Source organism: Bufo gargarizans, chromosome 8, assembly GCF_014858855.1.
Source record: "Bufo gargarizans isolate SCDJY-AF-19 chromosome 8, ASM1485885v1, whole genome shotgun sequence".
Taxonomy (NCBI): Eukaryota; Metazoa; Chordata; class Amphibia; order Anura; family Bufonidae; genus Bufo; species Bufo gargarizans.
Genome location: NC_058087.1, coordinates 145,565,211 through 145,590,880, shown reverse-complemented (window position 1 = coordinate 145,590,880; position 25,670 = coordinate 145,565,211). Strand labels below are relative to the sequence as shown.

Genomic DNA, 25,670 nt, shown 5'->3' with positions numbered 1-25,670 from the left:
AAATTGGGAATGCTTGGACTAGGGGAAAGTGTACGGATGTGGGTCAGTAACTGATAGAAAACAGAGGGTGGTTATTAATGGTACACACTCAGATTGGGTCACCGTCACTAGTGGAGTACCACATGGGTCAGTAGTGGGCCCTATTCTCTTCAATATTTTTATTCATAATCTTGTAGAGGGGTTGTACAGGAAAATATTAATTTTTGGAGACGATACTAATCTGTGTAAAGTAATTAACACGGAAGAAGACAGTATACTGCTATGAATGGATATGGATAGATTGGAGGCTTGGGCAGAGAAGTAGCAGGTTTTGTACTGATAAATGTAAGGTTATGAACATGAGAAGATAAAATACATGTTACCAGTACATACTAAGGCCTAGTTCACAATTCAGTGATTTCCATCAGTGATTGTGATGCAAAACCAGGTGCGGGTCAAAAACACAGAACACGTGCAAATAATTCTATCATACCTTATCTCTGTGTAGCCTCCAGTTCTGGTTTTGGCCCAAAATTACTGATTGAAATGTCTGTGAAGGTTCTCATTTATCCAGGTCATGGTATATCTGTAAAGAATAAATCAAGGCAACTGGACTTACTGTAGATTTCTTGAAAACATTTTACTTGTTCTTCCAACGAGCTTTCTCAATTCTGAGTGACTGTACAAGAATTCTCTGGGAACTGCAGCCATCCAGAGTATAAATGGACAAATTAGCAAAATTGTATATCACGAGCAATCTGAAAGGTTTGAAACCCCTTTATAACTCCATTCTCCACTCAGGGTCCTTTAAACGCTCACACCTGATGGTGGCATGGGAGAAGGATAGAAATTTGTCTATTTCTGAAACGGAATGGATGCAGGCCCTTAGAATGATACACAAATATCTGAAGTGTGTTTCCCATGTAGAATCAGCGATTAAAACTATATTAAGATGGTACTACACGCCGGATAAACTGGCTCTTATGTATGACTCAGTATCTGATCTATGCTGGAGAGGTTGCGGATGTAGGGGAACCCTGTTCCATATATTATGGCAATGTCCTCAGATTCAAATGTATTGGTCCGACTGTAGGGAATTACTGGCCAGAATTGTGCCTTATGGGACGACATGGTCACCGCAAATGGTCCTGTTATTGATAAGAGTAGATGCTCTACCTGTTCGCCTAAGGGCCATACTCTGTATCTTCTGTGTGACAGCAAAACTATTACTGTTGCGAAAGTGGAAAACCCCAGATTTACCGGACATCTCTGAATTGATAGCTGCCCTTAACATCACATACTCATATGAGAGAATTATTGCTAGGGGGGGAGAGGGGTATGATAGATTCCTCCAAAATTGGAAGCCATGGTCGTGCTCCCCATATAGTACCCAAATTTAGAGACTCTATAGCCCTGCCAATTATAGGGTCTTAAACCATCCACCCATAAGAGCAGACAGGTCTGAACTGCAGACATTTTGCCATTGGTCTGGATATTAGACATTGGTGGCCACTTATCTCAACTCAATAATATATTTGCTGACAGCAGGTATTTCTAGTACTTGTAATGCATACTGGTTTCATCGTATGGAAGAATGTTTTATTTTATTTTGTGTTACTCACTATTGTTTGCCCGTCGGGTATGCACAATGTTTTTTTATATTGTTAAACTCAATAAAAAAACAATTGAAACGAAGAATTCTCTGGGAATAAATATGTAACTGAATCAACATCTGGTAATTATACCCAGAATGAGGTCATTGTACAGTCACTCAGAATTGAGAAAGCTCATTGGAAGAACGAGTGAAACGTTTTCAAGAAATCTACAGTAAGTCCAGTTGCATTGATTTATTCTTTACAGATATACTGATGGAAATCACTGACCCAACACTATCCAAATTACTTAAGTGTAAACTAGGCCTAAATGATAAAACACTGGGTAACACTGACATGGAAAATGACTTAGGAATATTAGATGACAGCAAATTGTACTGTAGCAAACAGTGTCGGGCAGCTGCTGCCACAGCCAATAAGATTATGAAAAGTAGCATAGATGCACGTGATGAGAACTTAGATCTGTGGCTTTACTAATCGTTAGTCAGACTGCACATGGAGTATTACGCATAATTTTGGCTTCTGTGCACAAGAAAGACATAACCGAACTAGAGAGGGAAACTAAAGTAATAACTGGAATGGGTGGACTATAGCACCCAGAAAGATTATCAGAATTAGGGTGATTCACTTTAGAAAAAAGACGACTAAGGGGAGATCTAATAACTATGTATAAATATATCAGGGATCAGTACAGAGATCTCTCCCATCATCTATTTATCCCCAGGACTGTGACTGGGGACATCCTGTGCGTCTGGAGGAAAGAAGGTTTGTACACAACATAGAAGAGGATTCTTTACGGTAAGAGCAGTGAGACTATGGACCTCTCTGCCTGAGGAGGTGGGGATGGTGAGTTCACTGAAAGAGATCAAGAGGGGCCTGGATGTATTTCTGGAGTGTAATAATATTACAGGGGGTCATGGTTACTACAGATGGGTCGTTGATCCAGGGAGTTATTCTGATTGCCCGATTTGAGGAAATGAGGAAAACTGGCTTCGACCTCATGTTTTTTTTTGCATTCCTATGTATCAACTTTGCAGAATGGAAAGCTATAAGTGGATAGACGTGTGTCTTTTTTCAGGGTTACAAGTTATGTTACTATATAACACCTGTCTAGAAGCTATTAGTGTTGATCGAGCACCAAAGTGCTCGGGTGCTCGAGTAGAACACCTCTGGATGCTTGGGTGCTCTACAGAGCACCAGATCACAATGAAAGTCAAAGGGAGAACCAGAGCATTAGACAAGGCACCCCCTGCTCTGAAGAGGGGAGGGTGTCTGGTTCACAGGAAAAGGTCAGAAATTGATGGAAACACCACTGAAATAGTTCGGGAACAGCATGGGGAGGATGTCTGGATGCAGCTTGGACTCCCAGGTAGCTGCTGGGAACGATGTTGTCCGAGTAGTACGCCACTTTTACAGACTGACAATAATACGCACAAGACCGAAGATAAAATCAATTTTAGAGAAAAAATTGTTAGGAAACATTCTTTCCTGTAAATTACAAGGAAGAGGCACTCCGATACAACCTGAATATCACATAAAGGAGGGCCTCATTCACATTGTGGTACAATTGTTTAGGTAGTGGGACTCCTACACTCAAAGCCTATGCACTAAGTGAAAGGGCTGCCAAAAATTATAAGGAACTGACCCTCCAATATACCCTTTGTTGCACATAAAGGTGGGCATCATACACAGCCTTAAAAAATTATGATTGATGGCCTGCTGGTGACCCTCAAAAACATTTAGAGCAAGAGCCTGCTGGTGACCCTCTAAAATATTAGGGGCGAGGGCCTGCTGTTGAGCTGACCCTCTAAAACATTATGGGTGAGGGCCTGCTAGTGATCCTCTAAATTTAAACCATTAGGGGCGAGTGCTTGCTGCTGATTTGACCAAAACATTATGAGCGAGGGCCTGCTGCTGATCTGACAATCTAAAACATTATGGGTGAGGGCCTGCTGGTGACCCTCTAAATTTAAAACATTAGGGGTGAGGGTCTGCTGCTGAGCTGACCCTCTAAATCATTAGGAGCGAGGGCAGCCTAATAGGCATGTTGATATGATGGAGGAGGAGGAGGAGGAGGAGAAAAGGAAGATAACCATATACCCTTTTTTGTGGTGGAAGGGTTGCATGGGAATACAGTGTATTCAATACACCATAAAAGCCACATTTAAAGTGCCTTTATGTTCAGCTGCTTTCCTCTGGTGGAGTAGAGAAGTCAGAGGAAATCCAGGCCTTTTTCTTTTTTATAAGAGTCAACCTGTCAGCATTTTCAGGTGACAGGCGGATGCGCTTATCAGTTATTATTCCCCACAGCAGCACTAAATACCCGCTCTGACAAAAAGCTGGCAGCGGGCGTCAGTTTGTGCCACGTGTCCAGCTTGGACATCCAATAGTTGTAAGGCACAGAGGGATCACTGAGGACGCTGACACGGTCTGCTACGCACTCCTTCACCATCTTCCAAAACTTTTCCTTTCTTGTGACACTAGGCTGCGCATCAGGTTGAGGGTGCTGGCAGGGTGTCATGAAACTGTCCCAGGCCTTGGAGAGTGTTGCTCTGCCTCTGTTGGAACTGCTGTGTGTTCCCCTCGTCTCACCTCCTCGGTTGCCCAAGGAACTATGTACTCTACCGCCAGCGTTGTCAGCTGGAAATATTTGGAGCAGTTTTTCCACAAGGACCTTCTAGTATAGCACCATTTGTCTAGTCCTCTCCACCAAAGGAATGAGGAGTTCTCTTTGTAGCGGGGGTCGAGAGGAGTGAACAACCAGTAATCGGTGTTGGCCAAAATGTGTATAACGTGAAGGTCACGTGAAAGGCAGCATAACAAAGTCAGCCATGTATGCCAGAGTCCCAACAGACAAGACTTCGCTATCCTCATCAGGAGGATGACTCTCAATCTCCTCATCCTCTTCGGCCCATCAACGCTGAACAGAAATAAATAAACCTGCTATGGGTACTACGCTCTGTAGCGGAAGCAACAGTCTCCTGTCCTCCTCCTCCTCATCATCATCCAATTCGCGCTGAGAAGATGAACTGAGGGTGGTCTGGCTATCACCCTGTGTACTGTCTTCCCCCATTTCCACATGCAGAGCATCCGCCTTGATTGTGAGCAGCAAGCATTTCAGTAGACACAGAAGTGGGAAGGTTACGCTGATAATAGCGGCATCGCCGCTCACCATCTGTGTTGATTCCTCAAAGTTGCGTAAAACCTCACAGAGGTCAGACATTAATGCCCACTTGTGAAGAGCGGAAGCGGTCTGGAAAAAGGCAATGACCATGTTGTAGCTGGTATTCCCCTACTGCCTTTTGCTGCTCACAAAGCCTGGCCAACATGTGGAACGTGGAGTTCCAGTGCGTGCTCACGTCGCACAACACCCTGCAAACTGGAACATGAAGCTAGGTATCGTGGATGAGTGTGTTTCTTATGGTCTGGCAGCAGGCACAGTTTCACCACGCTCAGGGCCACGGCCTCTTCGTGCACCAACAGCAGCACGTATGTATGGTATGTATGCTTGCATATATGTCACACGCACAGTAGCGCAGGTTTTGTAAGTGTATGCGCAAATAAATTACACTGGATATCACAGATATTTAGAATGAGCAAACGTTATACAGGAGATGTAGCGCAGGTAATGTTGCTGTCAGCAGCGGCCAAACAATTGCGCTGAATGTCACAGATATTTAGGATGCGCAAATGTAAAACAACAGATGGTAGCAGAGGTTGTGTCACTGTCAGCAGCGGCAATACAATTGCACGCAATTTAGCGCATGTTGCGCTAATAATATATATTGCAGCCAGATAAAACAATAGTCCTTAAAAGGACTTTTGGGTCTCTAACACCTTTCAACACTAAACCATGCCTAAAAAAACTAACAATTCCTGTCCCTACACTACCTGTCCCTTCTGCTGCAGCTCGCCCTGACTAAGACTGACCCAAACCACGTGTCATCAGGTGCTATATAGCACCCGATGACGCGTTCCGGCCAGCCAATCACTGTAATGCCAGTAGCCAACATGGCTATGGCTTTACAGTGAGTGCCAGTACGTACCCGCACGTTTATTGGCTGCGTAGCAGGAGAGGGGAGGAGACTAGAGCATCGTGCTCGAGCACACGCGGTGTTCGAGTCAAAATGGTGTTCGGCCGAGCATGCTTGCCCAACACTAGAAGCTATTATTGCCAGTGGAAGGTTTGCTCAGCCATACATTTCCCCTACAGATGTTAGAAATGAGGAAGAACAGTATTACATTATGGCTGTTCTAATTTGTGACCAACTATGTAATGCACTCATGGGACTGGTCCACCAGAGCTGAAGAAACTCTAACTTTGAGGTCCATAGTCCCTCAAAAAAACAACCCTTCAACTACTGATACTGCTAATAACTGTTAGGCAGCTACAGTCTTACTGACAGTGACACAGAGTCCACATTTGATTTTACCATGCAAAACTTTTAAGAATGGTTATACATAATGTTTGACTGGAACTCTTCTGGTGAGCCATCTGGGCATCCTTACAATATGACCATCCATTTATATACAGTTGCAAGAAAAAGTATGTGAACCCTTTGGAATGATATGGATTCCTGCACAAATTGGTCATAAAATGTGATCTGATCTTCATCTAAGTCACAACAATAGACAATCACAGTCTGCTTAAACTAATAACACAAAGAATTAAATGTTACCATGCTTTTATTGAACACACTACACTACGTGCAGAATTATTAGGCAAATGAGTATTTTGACCACATCATCCTCTTTATGTATGTTGTCTTACTCCAAGCTGTATAGGCTGGAAAGCCTACTACCAATTAAGCATATTAGGTGATGTGCATCTCTGTAATGAGAAGGGGTGTGGTCTAATGACATCAACACCCTATATCAGGTGTGCATAATTACTAGGCAACTTCCTTTCCTTTGGCAAAATGGGTCAAAAGAAGGACTTGACAGGCTCAGAAAAGTCAAAAATAGTGAGATATCTTGCAGAGGGATGCAGCACTCTTAAAATTGCAAAGCTTCTGAAGCGTGATCATCGAACAATCAAGCGTTTCATTCAAAATAGTCAACAGGGTCGCAAGAAGCGTGTGGAAAAACCAAGGCGCAAAATAACTGCCCATGAACTGAGAAAAGTCAAGCGTGCAGCTGCCAAGATGCCACTTGCCACCAGTTTGGCCATATTTCAGAGCTGCAACATCACTGGAGTGCCCAAAAGCACAAGGTGTGCAATACTCAGAGACATGGCCAAGGTAAGAAAGGCTGAAAGACGACCACCACTGAACAAGACACACAAGCTGAAACGTCAAGACTGGGCCAAGAAATATCTCAAGACTGATTTTTCTAAGGTTTTATGGACTGATAAAATGAGAGTGAGTCTTGATGGGCCAGATGGCTGGATTGGTAAAGGGCAGAGAGCTCCAGTCCGACTCAGACGCCAGCAAGGTGGAGGTGGAGTACTGGTTTGGGCTGGTATCAAAGATGAGCTTGTGGGGCCTTTTTGGGTTGAGGATGGAGTCAAGCTCAACTCCCAGTCCTACTGCCAGTTTCTGGAAGACACCTTCTTCAAGCAGTGGTACAGGAAGAAGTCTGCAAGGTAAGAAAAACATGATTTTCATGCAGGACAATGCTCCGTCACACGCGTCCAAGTACTCCACAACGTGGCAAGAAAGGGTATAAAAGAAGAAAATCTAATGACATGGCCTCCTTGTTCACCTGATCTGAACCCCATTGAGAACCTGTGGTCCATCATCAAATGTGAGATTTACAAGGAGGGAAAACAGTACACCTCTCTGAACAGTGTCTGGGAGGCTGTGGTTGCTGTTGCAGGCAATGTTGATGGTGAACAGATCAAAACACTGACAGAATCCATGGATGGCAGGCTTTTGAGTGTCCTTGCAAAGAAAGGTGGCTATATTGGTCACTGATTTGTTTTTGTTTTGTTTTTGAATGTCAGAAATGTATATTTGTGAATGTTGAGATGTTATATTGGTTTCACTGGTAAAAATAAATAATTGAAATGGGTATATATTTGTTTTTTGTTAAGTTGCCTAATAATTATGTACAGTAATAATCACCTGCACACACAGATATCCCCCTAAAATAGCTAAAACTAAAAACAAACTAAAAACTACTTCCAAAAATATTCAGCTTTGATATTAATGAGTTTTTTGGGTTCATTGAGAACATGGTTGTTGTTCAATAATAAAATTAATCCTCAAAAATACAACTTGCCTAATAATTCTGCACTCCCTGTATATAAACATTCACAGTGCAGGTGGAAAAAGTATGTGAACTCTTGGATTTAACAACTGGTTGAACTTCCTTTGGCAGCAATAACTTCAACCAAACGTTTCCTGTAGTTGCAGATCAGACGTGCACAATGGTCAGGAGTAATTCTTGACCATTCCTCTTTACAGAACTGTTTCAGTTCAGCAATATTCTTGGGCTGTCTGGTGTGAATCGCTTTCTTGAGGTCATGACACAGCATCTCAATCGGTTTGAGGTCAGGACTCTGACTGGGCCACTCCAGAAGGCGTATTTTCTTCTGTTTAAGCCATTCTGTTGTTGATTTACTTCTATGCTTTGGGTCATTGTCCTGTTTCAACACCCATCTTCTGTTGAGCTTCAGCTGGTGGACAGATGGCCTTAAGTTCTCCTGCAAAATGTCTTGCTAAACTTGGGAATTCATTTTTCCTTCGATGATGGCAATCCATCCAGGTCCTGACACAGTAAAGCAGACCCAAACCATGATGCCCCCACCACCATACTTCACAGTTGGGATGAGGTTTTGATGTTGGTGTGCTGTGCCTCTTTTTCTCCACACATATTGTTAAGTGTTTCTTCCAAACAACTCAACTTTGGTTTCATCTGTCCACAGAATATTTTGACAATACTGCTGTGGAACATACAGGTGCTCTTGTGCAAACTGTAAACGTGCAGCAATGGTTTTTTTGGACAGCAGTGGCTTCCTCTGTGGTATCCTCCCATGAAATCCATTCTGGTTTAGTGTTTTACGTGTCGTAGATTCGCAAGCAGGGATGTTAGCATATGCCAGAGACTTTTGTAAGTCTTTAGCTGACACTCTAGGATTCTTCTTCACCTCATTGAGCAGTCTGCGCTGTGCTCTTGCAGTCATCTTTACAGGACGGACACTCCTAGGGAGAGTAGCAGCAGTGCTGAACTTTCTCCTTTTATAGAAAATTTGTCTTACCGTGGACTGATGAACAGCAAGGCTTTTGGAGATATTTTTATAACCCTTTCCATCTTTATGCAAGTCAACAATTCTTAATCGTAGGTCTTCTGAGAGCTCTTTTGTGTGAGGCATCAATCACATCAGGCAAAGCTTCTTGTGAAAAGCAAACCCAGAACTAGTGTGTGTTTTTTTATAGGGCAGCTGTAACCAACACCTCCAATCTCATCTCATTGATTGGACTCCAGTTGGCTGACGTCTAGGGGTTCACATACATTTTCCACCTGCACTTTGAATGTTTACATGGTGTGTTCAATAAAAACATGGTAACATTTAATTCTTTGTGTGTTATTAGTTTAAGCAGACTCTGATTGTCTATTGTTGTGACTTAGATGAAGATCAGATCACATTTTATGACCAATTTGTGCAGAAATCCATATCATTCCAAAGGGTTCACATACTTTTTCTTGCAACTGTAAGTCTGGTACTTGTGCCTGAAAATGTAGTTATGAACAAAAGTACAGTATTACTGTTTTTTTTAGGCAAATAAAAACATAAAAGCATAAACTTCTTTTCATGATAGTTCTTCAATCTCAACAAAGGTGGTAGAAGCTTGTAGAAAAAAAAGGGCTAATTATGATGTGTATAACCTCTGTACTATACTTCTGTTTAATTCTTAATACTATACTTTTGTTATAATAGGCACGTCCTTCACATGTCAACATCCACGTTAACTACAGAAAATGCTGGGCAAAAGGTGACTGCTTCTGTAAAGCCCTACCTAAAATAAACCAATGCAAGCAGCGAAGTGGTTCAGCACTGCAATATTTCTACGAGAACAACAATTAGTAGCCGATATAATCAGACCAACAAAAAACATTAGCGACATAACGACTGAAATTCAATTAGTAAATCTACTTTATTCATTTGCAAGTTCAATTATGTTTAATTTTCTACAACCAATTAAAACGTTATTTCGATAAATCTTTTACTTTTAATTGCTAACATGAGAAACATGGCTTTGTACCTGAAATTCAAGGGAGACTGGAGATTTAATCTAAGCATAATACAGTATTTCATCAAGGATTAGTATTCTGGAGCCGAAGAGCAGACACTTATAAGAGCATGTTAGAATACGTTGAAAATGTTGACCAAATATCTCAATAACTGTCGCTTTTCTTGAAATTAGGACATTAATATGTGCATTTGTGTAGTACTGATGTATCAGATGATCTGAGTCCACACAAGGTCACCATGATTGCACTACTCCTGGCAAGTCCAAATAGAAAAGGTTGCCATGGCAGTCTCTTAGTCAGGGATCAGCAACCTGCAACCTGCAACACTCTAGCTGCTGTTAAACTACAACTCCCAGTATGCAAACATGCTCGGCTGTTCTTCTAACTCCCATAGAAGCAAATGGGGGACTCTGGGAGCGCTCTTGTAATTTCAGAGGTTGCTGATCCCTGCTCTAAGTAGTCTTTGCGGAAAAACATCTTCACACTGGAGGTATTAAAACGTTGTTCTCATTGCTAAAAAAAACACCATAATGATTTTATACTGTATATTCTGGTGCATCTAAAATGTTTAGTGAGGGCATACAAGGACAGGACTTAAAGGGTTAGGGCTCAATGGAAAAAATACATTCTGCTTTTGACATTTGAAACCTGGTGCCATTCGCCAACCGATTTGACTTTGGCCTAAACCTATGGGCATTATCCTGGAGACTTCCTAGTTTTCACCTTTTAACTTCTATACTGGGATCAGGACTTTGCTGCAGGGAGTCACCAGACCGCTACCTCCCGGAGTAGTTCCGGTGTGGTTGACAGCTGACCCACAGGGCCAGAGACACCGGTGCAAAGCACCAAAGGAGCAGGAAAACACATAGTCAGTAACAAGCCAGAGTTAGGGCAGGCTGACTTTAGGCAAATTCATGTTACATGTCTAAGGTCAGGGCTGGCAGCCGAGAGTCACAATGGTAAACAGGCACAGATCAGGGCAGACAGCTGGGAATCAGAATCCGGTAAACAGGCACAGATCGATACATGGCAGACAACAGAAAACAAATGCCTTAGCAGGAACTTAGCAAACTATAAACCTAACTGCTCTGGCAAGAAAATGAGGTCAGCACCACAATCTTAGTGTACGGCCAATCAGTCAGGTTTCCTGATGCAATTTTGGAAGCTAAAACCAGGAGTGAATTTAAAAAAAATTTGGCTTCCAAAACTGCATGCAGAAACCTGATTGTGTAGCCATACCCTTACAGCAGAAAACTGATTAGCAATTAGAAACAGCAGTGCAACTGCACACAGCAAGAGAAGGAGGGGAGTGGTAGTAGCAGAAATGAGAGTAGTAGTGTTCACTGAGTAAGGCCGAATCCACACAGCCGTGTTCCGCGGCCGAGAGCGGTCCGTTATATGCCAGGCTGGATTCCTGTTCAAAGCAGGAACGCACGCGTCATTGGTTGACTATATGAGTGTATTACTGTAGTGCAGCGGCGGCATGAAGCGCACGGCGTCATAGAAACCAATGACGCCGTGCGCTCCTGCTCTGAACAGGAATTCAGCCCGGCATACCACGGACCACTCTCGACCGCGGAACACGGCCGTGTGCATTCGGCCTAAGGGTACTTTCACACTTGCGTCAGAGTAATCCGGCAAGCAGTTCCGGCAATCTGCATGCAAATGGACAGCAATTGTAGAAAAAATGTATTGCAAGAATGGATCCTTCTGTCCGTTTGTCATACAGACAAACGGATCCGTTTCAATTTTTTTCCCCCACATATTTAAAGGTCTGCGCATGCGCAGACCGGAAGGACTGATCCGGAATTGCGGTATTTTTAATGCCGCGGCACTAATACATTTCAATGTAAATTAACGCTGGATCCAGAATTCCGGCAAGTGTTCCTGAATTTTGGACGGAGAAAAAACCGCAACATGCTGCGGTATTATCGCCGTTCTGAAAAGTCTAAAAGACTGAACTGAAGACATCCTGATGCCTCCTGAACGGATTGCTCTCCATTCAGAATGCATGGGGATAAAACTGATCAGTTCTTTTCCAGTATAGAGCCCCTAGGACGAACCTCAGTGCCGGAAAAGATAAACACTAGTGTGAAAGTACCCTAACTAATAGAAGAAGCAGAGCAGTGACAGACCAAGTCAGTCTATGTAACACCATGCGGTTTAAATAATATACCGGTACTACCTTTATTCTGTGGATCACAGTGACACCAAATTTTTACAGTTTTATATATTATTACTTTTTAACAACAAAACAAAAACAAAAATGTTATGCTTATTTTGCCATCAATGGAGCTGTGTGAGGCCTTGTTATTTTTATTTATTTTTTTGCAGGACGGTGCTGCAGTTTTCATTGGTACTATTTTGGGGGTACATAAAAATTCTGAACTTTTTATAACATTTTTTTAAAGCAGGATGGATCAAAAACTGTTTTTGATTTTTTTTTTTACTCTAAATGACAATACCTTGCGTTTTGCATGGTGAGTATATATATATATATATATATATATATATATATAAATAAAAAAAAGTAAAGCTGAGATAAACAAAAACATAGGTTAATGGCTCCAGTCCCTGCCACTTCAGCAGGAGCCCAGCCATACGAACAACATAAATTTATGTACCTACACTGTATTTCTGTTAAAAAATTATTGTGGTATGTTCAAAGCACTAAATGGCACACAATTAACTTAGACTTACCAGATCATACAAATTACGGACGTCAGTGCGATTATTATTTCAATTACAAAGAATATCAGGATCAATATGGTTAAAGGATGTTCACCTTTCATCCCAGCACATTTGACCATAATCCACGGACTTCATCTACTTATAGGGAATAAATCCCATTAACCAGCACTGCACCATCATGGATTTACTGCAGAAAAGTTGATTTACTTTCTTGCCTGTTATTACTTTTTACCACAACTAACAACAAATTAGCTTCAAATGTCTGGGCAAAATGAAATGCTACAAAACCCGTAACCACAACTCTGGAGAAACTTCTTTACGAGTACTTCTCCACTGCAAAGCATCTGTACAAACACTTGCCTGAAGGAATTAAAGTAATGGTTTGTGAAAGAAATAAAAAAAATCATAATAAGAAAAAAATGTGAGAAACCGTATACCACTGGTAGAAAAATCACTTATTGATATAGAACTTATTCCAAAGCAATAGAAACACTCAACTACAAACACAACCTAATAAACGATTTATTGTGATGATGAAATAAAAAAAATAAAAAGTGTAACCATCCAATATAAACTGCAGTATATTTTGACATTGTGTCTGGAGATAGTATGGATCGATGGAGTGCTGAGAGTTCCATGCTTTTCTAGAAAGGAGTTGCGAGAAATACAAAATCAAAATAGATGTACCGTGACACACAATTTTTTCTCCCCAAAAGTGAGGGAAAAGTGGCAGTGCATCTTTTAGTCGGAATCCTAATGACCGCTTCCATTATAGAAGCAGTCATCAGCATGCAAGAGGTGTGGGGAGCGGTGAGGGAAGAGCTGTGCGGTTGTACCCACCCTCCCTGGTCATCTTCTGCCTGATGGCATACAGCGTCAGGACGTAGTGCATGTAGGCACTCACTATGACCTGACGCTGTGCGTGAGTGAGTGGCAATGCCATCAGGAGTAAGCAAGGTTGAGCGAGCAAGCTGATCTGAGTAAGCAAGCTGATCTGAGATTTGATGGAGGTCTGATCTGAGTCTGATGGGGGTATGATCTGAGTCTGATGGGGGTATGATCTGAGTCTGATGGGGGTATGATCTGAGTCTGATGGGGGTATGATCTGAGTCTGATGGGGTCAGATCTAAAGCTGATGGAGGTTGGGGGTCTGATCTGACACTGATGGAGCTTGGGGTTCTGAGGGTTTGATCTGAGGCTGATGGAGCTTGGGGGTCTGATCTGAGGTCTGATGGAGCTTGGGGTCAGATTTTGTTGTCTGATCTGAGGTCTGATTAAAAATATTTTAGTCCGCTGCATCTTATAGACCAAAAAATACAGTATTTCTCATCTTCTTGCCTCGTGTCAATTGTGAGAATGAATGGTGTTGGTTGCCAGCCTTTCAAAATTATCATAAAAAAATAACCTATTAAAAAAAGAAAGAAGGAGCTGTGCTGCTTCGGGCTGGCAGATTAAGCAGATGCCAACAGTGACGCTGTGGGGAGGAAACATGTCTCTTGTTCTTGTTTAGTGGGGTGAATATCATTTCTATTATTTGTACAAATTTAAAAAATGTTTCTAGAATTGTTTCCCACAAAATTTTGCATGTTTTTCACACTCAACTGCATGGGAGTCAATGTGCAATAAAAATTATAAAAACATTAAGACTGGAGCCTGCAGCAGTGGAAAAAACTGTAGTTACATACAGTAGGCATTCAAAACTGCAGAAGTTATTTATACAGTACATAATTAAAGAGGTTGTCGGCTTTTTATACTGATGACCTCTCTTCAGTTGGCCCCCCGCTGATCTGATATTGATAGAGGACCTATCCTCAGGATAGGTCATCAATATAAAAAAAAATAGGATAACCCCTTTCATATATTCTTATCCTGACCCCAAGACCTACTTACCCAACAACTGATCACTAACAAAACTGTGTGATATAACTACATGGGAACAGAATACTTGTGAAAATTTTCATGTTCTTATGGTGGCAGTGTATATATTCTAATTAGTACTTTCTGGAAGAACGTACCGGTATACTCAAAAGATTCCCTTATTTATAGACACTTTGAAAAAGCTACATATGTCCTGTGCACATGTCCTCAGCAGAACTGATAATGCTTTTAAAGGGAACCTGTCCTTGGGATTTTGTGTATAGAGCTGAGGCCATGGGTTGCTAGATGGCCGCTAGCACATCCGCAATACCCAGTCCCCATAGCTCTATGTGCTTTTATTGTGTGAAAAAAACAAATTTGTTCCATATGCAAATTAAACTGATATGAGTCCTGTCCTTGAGATGAGTCAGGGACAGGACTCATCTCAGGTTAATTAGCATATGTATCAAATCAGTGTTTTTACACAATAAAAGCACACAGAGCTATGGGGACTGGGTATTGCGGATGTGCTAGCGGCCATCTAGCAACCCATGTCCTCAGCTCTGAACCCAAAATCCAGGTGACCGGTTCCCTTTAAATTATATTTAGTTTACAATAACATTACAAGAAATCTGTCAGCAGTTTTGACCATGCTAAACTGCTGACAACACTAGGTGGGGGCTGGTACAAAGCAGAACAAACGCACAACTTTTTTGGGATCTTTTATTATCCGAGTAGTAAGAATATGATTTCTTTTTTCTGCTCCTGCAAGTTCCCAGGAGGAGCTTCACTGTAAAGTCTTTTGTTCTTTGCACTGAGCTGATTCACGTCCCTGCCCCTCTGCACTGAGTGACAGGGATAGTGGTCTCCTGGTTGGATGCTATAGCTGCCACTCAGAGCAGTTCAATGGAGAGAGCACTTCACAGTGAAGCACTGCCTCCTTGGCATTTAAGAAAAAGAATCTGGCAGAATAAAACTTCACATCCACACTACTCCTTATAATAGAAGCTTCACAAAAGGTATGCCCATACTGTTCTCCACAGCCCCTACCTAGTTCTGTCAGCAGTTCAGCATGGTCAAAACATCTGACAGATACCGTTTAGGGTTTTTAAAAATATTTTTTTTTACAGATGTATATTGATGTATATTATACAAATGAGATTCGTAAAATTTACCTCTATGAGCTTGCGTTCATATGAACTGGCTAACTCATCATGATCCACCACAGGCTTTACTTCAGGAATTATCTCTCCATCAATATTTCGAAGGTTTGGGAATGCTACAAACAAGTGAGATATTACTATTAGCATCACATGTAGCCACATTTCTGACACCATAAACACAACAGTACATCTTATGTGTGGCACACCAAGACATATTAATCTGTTATATATGCAGTTTTACTGCCATTATTGAAAAAACTATCTGGTCTCCTTTTGGTGTATCTGTACAGGTTGCAATTATTAAACATTTTCTCCACAGCCGGCAGTACACAAGAAATCCATCCTCACCTGCACCCTGTTGCCCCCTTCTAGCTCTGAGGCTCCAGACTCTTTCCACTGGACTTCTAGTACCTGTCTGTCAACTTCCACCCAGACGGGGTCACATGCTATGCTTTAGCCAATGACTGGACTCTATGGTGACTTGTCTGCAAGCTGCAATTGACCCAGCAGTGATGTACCGCATCAGGACAAATGATCACGGAAGTCAGTCAACGGTAGCAGCGGTGCAACTGACCCCATCCATGCGGAAGTTGACAAATGGGAACCAGGAGACCAGTGAAGAGAGTCTAGGAGCCACAGAGCCAGAATGGAGTGGTGGAAAGCAGGCGATTCTAGATTTCTCCTAAAGGTACCACTGGCTGGGGACAAATTAAAAAAGAAAACCTGAACATCCCCTTTTTAAACCAGTTTAAGACACCCACAATACTGCAGAAAAGTCCATATTATAGTTGCAAGATGATGGTTTAAGCAGTCCAAGACTAGTCTATTTAGTAAATGTTTCTTAGAAAGCCCAAAATGTATTTAATTTTTTGCATTCAATTTCTTAAATATTGTTTGCATCTTTTTTTCCACTAATACATGGGTCTTTATTTTTATTTTTCCTACCCAGGAAAAACAAAAAAAAATATTCATATTCTTCTTTAATAGAATAAAGTGCAATTAAAATACTTTTAGTTTTAAATTACACCCCCTTTAAAGGGCACTTTAATATACAACCCCTTTCCTGTTACGGTCAATTTAACACACAAGTATAAACAGCTTACAGCGCCAGGCTGCAGTAGGTTGGTGGTAGAGTTCTTTTTATTTTATAATCATTATTTTTTTAATTTTTTTTTATTTATTTTTTTATTTTATTTTATACTCTGTGCTTCCCCCTTGCATAAGGTTATACAAGACCTTTTGGGGCATTATAACATTACCTTTTTTTCTTATTGCTGATTCATTTATAAATTCGCCCCACTTACAAGGGGGAATTCTGCCCCAGAGGTTTTGACAAGGCGGCAGAGCTGATCTGGGTCTGCTAAAACCCAGCGGATCCTGCAATTACTTGGCATCAGGAAATCACACGATTGCTGGGACTGGAGCAGGAAGCATCATTGCTGCTGCCTGATCTGTATATACAATTCTCTTTCAGTGTAGTGCATACAAGTATAGGAAAGGCAGAGACAAGAAAAAAAACATCTCTATCTTCTTAATGGGAAGCCCAGCTGTCACCGACAACACATTCCCATCTCCCGTAGCTGCACAATCTCTGTTGAGCTGCTAACTCTGCAAGTATGTTCAGAAATATCCTTTCAGAGTTAAATTAATAACGCCTGGACGTACCAGTCTATGAGCAGTCCGCAACGGATCAAAGCTGGTTCAGAGAGATTGATTGGATCTTCCAGTCAAAATACAGGCATTATAATGCTGTCATATTATAGTAATGGGAAAGCGGCCTAAATACCTTTTGTAGTGATTTCCCAACATTGCTTTAAAAGATACTCAGTCAGTGAGAGCTGCAGCCCAAACCAAGCCACACTAGACTGATTTATCTCCCCAATGTACATTAGTAGAATCTTTTTATTTTTATAATTTCATGCTATTAGACTATGTTTTAAATAGCAGAGAAGAATCTCTTTAAATTATCTGCCCTTCACACTGCAGATAGCAAAATGGTGGTCAGGGACAAGCCAAAGTTAGGGCAGGCAGTGTACATGCAGCATGTTAAATGGTCTGAGGTCAGGTCAGGCAAAGGGTCAATACGCAGGACAGGCACAGATCAGGCAGCAGAGAGTCACAATACAGGAATCGGGCAGAAATTCGGGACATGGTCAAACAATGACATCATCACGCCGCCTGAGCCATACAGCGCGGGACACAGGCCGGAAGAGGCCTGCATCGCATTGCTGACACTGAGGTAAGTATAAGTGTTTTTTTTTTTTGTTGTTTTTTTTTTACAATAGTGTTACTGGCACATTGGGGGGCTTATTACAATACTGGCACATGATGGGGGGGGCTTAATGGCACATGATGGGGGACTTAATACTGGCACATGATGGGGGGACTTAATACTGCCACATGATGGGGGGACTTAATACTGCCACATGATGGGGGGCTTAATACTGGCACATGATGGGGGACTTAATACTGGCACATGATGGGGGACTTAATACTGGCACATGATGGGGGGACTTAATACTGCCACATGATGGGGGGCTTAATACTGGCACATGATGGGGGACTTAATACTGGCACGTAATGGGGGGATTATTACTGGCACGTAATGGGGGGATTATTATTGGCACTTAATGCGGGGGATTATTATTGGCACTTAATGCGGGGGATTATTATTGGCACTTAATGCGGGGGATTATTACTGGCACGTAATGGGGGGATTATTACTGGCACTTAATGCGGGGGCTTATTACTGGCACGTAATGGGGGGCTTATTACTGGCACATAATGTGGGGGCTTATTACTGGCACATAATGTGGGGGCTTATTACTGGCACGTAATGGGGGGCTTATTACTTGCACGTAATGGGGGGCTTATTACTGGCACGTAATGGGGGGGCTTATTACTGGCACGTAATGGGGGGCTTATTACTAGCATGTAATGGGGGGCTTATTACTAGCACGTAATGGGGGGCTTATTACTGGCACGTAATGGGGGGCTTATTACTGGCATGTGATGGGGGGCTTATTACTGGCACGTAATAAGGGGATTATTACTGGCACGTAATGGGGGGCTTATTACTGGCACGTAATGGGGGGCTTATTACTGGCACGTGATGGGGGGCTTATTACTGGCACGTAATGGGGGGCTTATTACTGGCACGTAATAGGGGGGCTTATTACTGGCACGTAATGGGGGGCTTATTACTGGCATGTGATGGGGGTTTATTACTGGCACATTGGGGGGCTCTTGTTACTGGCACGTGATGGGGGTACATATTACTGGCAGTGGCACGTTATTGAGGGCACTTATTAGTGGCACATTATTGGTGGGCACTATAGGGGCATCTACTGAGGCCACAAAGAAGGGGTATTTTATATGGGGGGCTCTGTACAGTAGCATTTTATACTGGGACACATGGTGGGTACAATAGGGAAGGGGGGAGAGGAGTACTATGGGGTCATCTATGGGGGGCACTAAGAAGGGGTATTTTATACTTGCAAATTATGGGGGACACTGAGGGCATCTACTGGGGCACGATATATGGGTCATTTTATACTGGCACATTATGGGGGACATTAGCTCAACTGGGGGCATAAGGGGGTATTTTTTGCATTGTCACATTATAAGGAGAATTATTTCTACTGGGGGGCATTATGGTGGGCTTAGTACTCCCCCATGGTATGACCCCCTAGTAGCAGCACCAGCCTCTCCCTGCTCTGCTATCCCTCTGCCCCTTCTCCAAATCCTTATTATGAAATCTCTCTCATTAGGATAAAACACATCAGCTCCGCCGAGCCCCCGGCCAAGTGCTGAAGTGGTGTCCGAGATCCCCAAGGGCCAAGCCAAGTAACTAAGTTTTCATATGAAATATGTTTATGTTATACACATATAGCCTACACTGTGCCCCACAATATACAGTATACTGCTTTACTGTGCCACACAATATAAAGTATACCTCTATACTGTTCCCCACAATGTACAGTATACCGCTATACTGTGCCACACAATATACAGTATACCTCTACACTGTGTAGTCTGTTCTATAAGCACCCTTGTTCTGTGGCGGCGGACAGAAAATAATCTGGAAGTGCCCCTCCCAAGACCAGGCTATGGATCCGCCACTGGTCTGGACCACTCCCAGGAGTGTACATTTCTTCTAAACTGTAATCCGTATGCTCTGACCTGCAGAAATCAGCACTCGCTCGGCAACAACTAACAGGCAGTACCTGTAGGCTGTAGCCTGGCCCTGTTACCGAAGCTAGCCGAATGGTGTAAGGTTAAGGTACTAGTAGAGATGAGTGGCCGCTTAATCCTGATTTTAAGTTAAAGTTACTGCAGGATATGGATTACAGTTTAGAAATGTCAAATGTACACTCCTGTGAGAGGCGGGGAGGGAGATCTGTGGATGACACTGTTATAGGGAGGGGGATCTGTGGATGACACGATTATGGAGGGAGAAATGGGGATGACACTGTCATGGGGTGGATCTGTGGATGACACATATAGCATAAGATGCTATATACGGTATGTGGCATCCACAGATCCCCCCCATATCAGTGTCATCCACAGATCCCCCTCTCTATAAAAGTGTCATCCAGACAGCAGGACTTTTCTTCCCTGTTGGGGTTTTAGGTATTCGGTAAAGTATCTCAGCATTTCTAAGCATACTTGTGTAAATGTATCGTTGTTATAGCTGCCCCCCCTACTTTTGTCCTGGCCCCCAGTGTGCCCCCCCAAAATTTGAAAGCTAGAGACGCCACTGCATGCTAGCCTTTCAAGAGCTTGAGGGAGCACGTGTGTGTACACCCTACGGGCAGAGGTGGAGGACATTGCCAGAAAGTAGGTCATGGCCTGTGTAGAGGGACAGAGCAACCCTGATGCCTGAGCCCGTGGGGTAGGGCGAGCAGGAGGTGGGTCTATGCCACCGGGATGAAGAAACTCAGGACCGGTAAGCAGAGGTGTGGTGGCCTCATCACATCTGGGTGAATTACACTCCAGTATGTATTTCTGATTGAAAGCATCATTGTTAAAAGAGGAGGATGTGTCAGGAAGGTTTATCACCAGTGTGTCTAGGTCAATGTGTCCCAACCTCTGTATTATTATAATAACACCAAGGAGTCTTTCTATATGGCAATCCAGTATACAGAAAGTTGCCAAAACAGTATTGCTACATGAGCAGGGGTGGACTGGCAACTTAAAGTGGCCCTGGAAAAAATAATAAAATTGACCCTGTTTTGTAGTTGGGTCCAAATTGATGGAAGGCAGGGCCAACACAAGTAGGCGAGGCCAGCAATACCATATTGTGGCACATTATACCACTTCAACAGAGCCAAATACCACAGTCCATCACAAAAAACTGCCACCAACAGCACAAAATACATCCCCAAAAACTTCCACTGGCCGGCCATGAAGAGGGCTCAGGCAGTCCCCTGGGCATCGGCCCACCAGGAAATTTCCCTATAAGGGCTATGGCCAATCCGCCCCTGTACATGAGTTACACAAACACAAAGAAGAGAGTTATAGCTTAATTAGTTCAGCAAAACCTAGGGTTTATCAAATCGATAAAAAAAAATCTCTCATTGCAATAAAATTCTCACTGTTCATAAAGCAAGAGGGGTTTTCTTAACTGATTTTTTCCTTAAAAACATGGTGGGAATGATTTTAAAAAACAAATAACTAGTCACAGCACATATCCTCTGCTATTCCAACGCTGTTCCAGTCCCTGCTCCTCTCCACTTCCTAGTATTGGGTTTAACATATAGGAAATGCCTTGGGCAGTCCGTTCAGCCAGTCATTGGCTGAGACGAAACACCATTGCGCCATTTTCTGTATGTCAAGCCAAATGGCAAGAAGTGGAGTAGAGCAGTGACTGGAGCATCATTGTAAAGGCAGTGTTGGGATATCTTTAAAGTGCTTTTTCATCATTTCTATCCTGTGTTTAAGAAAAATCTTATGGAAATTTCAGCCCGCACAACCCCTAGCAGGTGCAGATTGCTATGGCGAAATACAAATACAAACGTAAAAACACAAAATGCAATCGCACACTGCAACCAGCACTCTGCCCTGCCTTTATGCTGGATGTTAAATAAGGCATTGGTGTACATTTTGGCCAAAGCGTAATAAGCCACTCACCACGTCAAGGTCGCCTTCATGAGTGGTCCCTAACACTAGTTCCTACCTTTTATGGGCCATGACAGCCACATAAAGTCCAGGGAGCGCAGGTACAGCATGCACGCCAAGCACACTCTGCTTTTAACCCCGTCCGGTGCCATTACAGCTTTCATCGGATCCAGGGATGCAAGTACCAACATGCATGCTGAGCCCACTATATACTTCTCCTGGAGCCTAATGGCTACTGGTAGGTGCTATATAAGCAGACTCAGTTTTATACTGACTTTAAAACCAGCCTCCAGGGGGGCAGATTAACTGGACAGGTGTGCTTGACTGCTTGGAGATCGCCACACCTCCAATACGTACTACAAAGAAAAAATATGGAAATTTCAGCCTGCACAACCCCTAGCAGGTGCAGATTGCTATGGCGAAATACAAATACAAACGTAAAAACACAAAATGCAATCGCACACTGCCTTATTCAACATCCAGCATAAAGGCAGGGCAGAGTTCTGGTTGCAGTGTGCGATTGCATTTTGTGTTTTTAAGAAAAATCTTCCCTGGAAAACCCTTTAATATCTTAACAAGATTTTCTGGGAGTAAAACAGTTGCCTATCCTTAGGATGAATCATAAGTGTTGGGGTCCTAAATCCCGGACTCTTGCTGATCACCTTTCACCAGGGGGTTGAGCTGCAGTACCAGACACAGCAACAATATGGATGAACCACTGAGCCTGGATAAACCATGAAGGACCCAGAAAGTGGTCCCAGAAGACAGACCCCCACAATGGTCCATCCTTGGGATAGGCCATCAAAACATCATTTTTAATCAAAAATCTCAATTTAAAAAAATGCCTCATCTGTATTAATAATAAAAAAATAAAAATAAAGCTCTTGACACATTTACTAGGTCCTATAAAGAAGAAGTAGATATCAGAGCAGATCCATCACAGAAAACATTCCCTATATATCCTTTCCACAGCAATTTATTCTATGCAATCCTGCTCAAATAATACTAGGTCCCAATAAGCCCCATACTTCCTGCTCATCCCTATTATTCCTACACAATCCAGGGAACTCAAAGGGTCGCTGATCTACCATCTTGTATATGGCTTGCAGCTAAATTATATTTTTGCTCTACAGTTGTTTCAATTAATGTGCAGCTTAAGGGTAAGAAACTCATGGAATTTTGCCTGTCATCAATTAAAATACCCACTGTAAGACACATTCAAGAAGTGTGGATAAAAATATGATAATACTATAATGTCTCTTTGGGATTTGACATCTTGTTGGAGACACTGGAGCCGGAAAAGAAAAAGTGAATATTTATATGTTCATCTGTCTTACAAACTGGCAGTTTCCATGACATAATGGCACACATCATTTAAGATCCTTCCGAATGATCCTCTACGCTGGAATGATACGATTATGAAAGGAGAAACTGCAGCTTTATGTAGGTTTCCGTAACGCAAAGCCAACTGGCAAACGGTGTTCACGGTTGTCACATTTTATACTGAGGTCTTCATTCATTCTGTGTTTGTATGCCCAGCCGAGGGAGCAAACAACACACCTCGGTTACGCAGAAGTGCGTGTGGCGGTGTGAGGCTAACTAGTGTTAATCCATTATCTTGTGTTTTCCATACCTGCCAGCAAACCATCTCTGGAATAGCAGTAATATTATTAAAACAACAGAACAGTCATGTTCTACAGTCGCCAATAAACAATAGAAAAACAATAAAAACAAGTACTAAAATTGAACTATTCAAGAGCATAGGAAAAACATAGGAAAAAGAAACGCAATACTAATCAAGTAGGGTAAGCAGACCCATGAGAGAAAAGTACATATGGTGAATATGGAAGGCATTGGAGACCAACATTTGAGAGTGAACCACATAAGAACATCTAACCCCAAGATTGTAACTCCCCAAGGCTTGCAATCAGAGACCCCTGTATGTAATATAATCTCACAGACATCTCCAGATACTAAGATCTTGCGGCAAGAGAGAAGGAGAGGGAATCCAATGAGAGCCGAAAGCCACGTTGGGTATATACTGTTAATTGAGAATTACACCAAATATCCCATATTTTGTGGAAGGTCTCTAGCTGTTTTTAGTGTTCACAAATATGTTCCGCTGAGGAACTGAAGATGGCATCTCGCCATTCATCTCAGTGTAATCACTTTCTGGGCTGTAAACAAAGTTATGTAATAGCATACTGTGGTAGTCCCAGTGGTCATTTTTCATAAGACCTAGAAGGCAAGTCTTAAGATTGTAAGGCATGGATGTCAAACTCATGGCCCTCCAGATGTTGCAAAACTACAACTCCCATCATTCCCTGATAGCTGTAGTATGTCCAGGCATGATGGGAGTTGTAGTTTTGCAACAGCTGGAGGGCCACGAGTTTGACATCCCTGTTGTAAGGTATCCTGCGTCTTGGTACAACAGATGACCTAGTTGTCGCTCCCCTCCAGAACTACTGCAATTCAGAGCAGAACCAAGAGAGAAGAATAAAATCAGCATCTCGGGCTGAACACCTATGGCAATTAGCTGATGGAAATCTGCCCCTTAAACAGGCGTATCGCAGTGAGATGACATGGATGTTAGAACAGGGTGAGATCAGGGATTACCAACTTCCAACGAGCCTCAAATAGTACCTAAGACTGAATAAGATAGGTATAGATGGCTGGAATTAGTTCCCTAGGTCCCTGTTTCTGAAGTATACCTATCATGGGGTATAGCTAAACCAGATGGTGGAAATTGTGTGGTCAGAGCATGGCGTAGCTGGAGATACCTTTAGAAGCCTGATCTCAGAAGGTGATACATGGTTTGAAGTTGCAAAAATGATGAGAGTGTTGTGTTGATAGAGGTGTGACAAGGAGGTAACACCATACCGTGACCAAAAACCTGTATCAGTGAGGGAACAGAAGGTCCCTATTACCCCACAGTGGGGTCTAGGCAGGGATGCCATTGAAGCCAGAAATTTTCTTAACTACAGCCCAAGCTTGAATAGCTAACCAGTGCAGTGGTAGCAAGGGCCTGGAGTATGATCTCCCATAAGGAATCATTCGATAACTAATGCAGAAGACGGTATTCACTATGTGGTAATGGATCATCCGAGATCGTATATATCGCAACTGCAATGCCAGGTAATATAAACTAAAGTCAGGTAGTGCCGCTCCCCCTTTGTCTTTAGGGTGTTTTAGGGTAGCTAGGCGCAGTTTGGGTCTATTAGCACTCCAGATGAAGGACGTCATGAGGGAGTCTACAGAGTCAAGAAATCTACATGGGACTGCCACGTTGGCATGTTCTAGTGAATAAAGAAGCTTAGGTATTACTATCATTTTAAGTAGGTTAATCCTACATGCCACTGACAAGGGTAGAAAGTCCCAGGTCTGAGATTTATCTACTATGTATATGCCTAAGTATTTTAAATGAGAGAATGGTGAGCTGGCCTTGAACCTCTCCAACCCTCCAGATCTAGAAAACAGCATAAGAAAGGACTTTTGACAGTTTATGAGTAGACCTGACTATCTGCCAAAAGTATCAATAACAGATATTGCATATGGTAAAATATCTCTTGGATGGAACAAAAAAAAGAATCATGACATCTCCGTACATGCCTATCTTTTCCACCCTGCGACCTTATTAATACTGGGGGCCACTAATGGGGGCCTTACCAATACTGGGGGCCACTAGTGGGGCATAATCAATACTGGGGGCCACTAATGGGGGCCTTATTAATACTGGGGGTGACTACTGGGGCATTATTAATACTGGGGGCCACTAATGGGACATTTATAGTACTAGGGCACATTCCTTTTACTGGGGCCTGTGTTAAGCCAAGCCCCCACAGCTTTACTTGGCCGGTATTTTTCAGTATTCAGGTTAAATTGCTGTGTTGGCACTTTGCGATAAATAAGTGGGTTTTGGGCTGCAGTTTGGGGACTCAGTCTCTAAAAGGTTTGCCACCACTGCTCTAGCACTTTCCAAAATAAATGCTCTACATTACAGGGCACAAGCGCAGACCACACACCCCTATTTTTCCTATTTTGATTCTCATTT

At 42.6% G+C, this 25,670-nt stretch overlaps 1 protein-coding gene across 1 annotated transcript in view; it reads right to left on the bottom strand.

The window, feature by feature from the left end:
- Positions 1 to 25,670, bottom strand: part of SNX29 (sorting nexin 29) — a 503,522-nt gene that overhangs the window by 277,595 nt on the left and 200,257 nt on the right. The window contains exon 15 of the mRNA XM_044303674.1: positions 15,512 to 15,615. Coding sequence (XP_044159609.1) covers positions 15,512 to 15,615 — 104 coding nt within the window. The remainder of the gene's footprint in view (positions 1 to 15,511; positions 15,616 to 25,670) is intronic.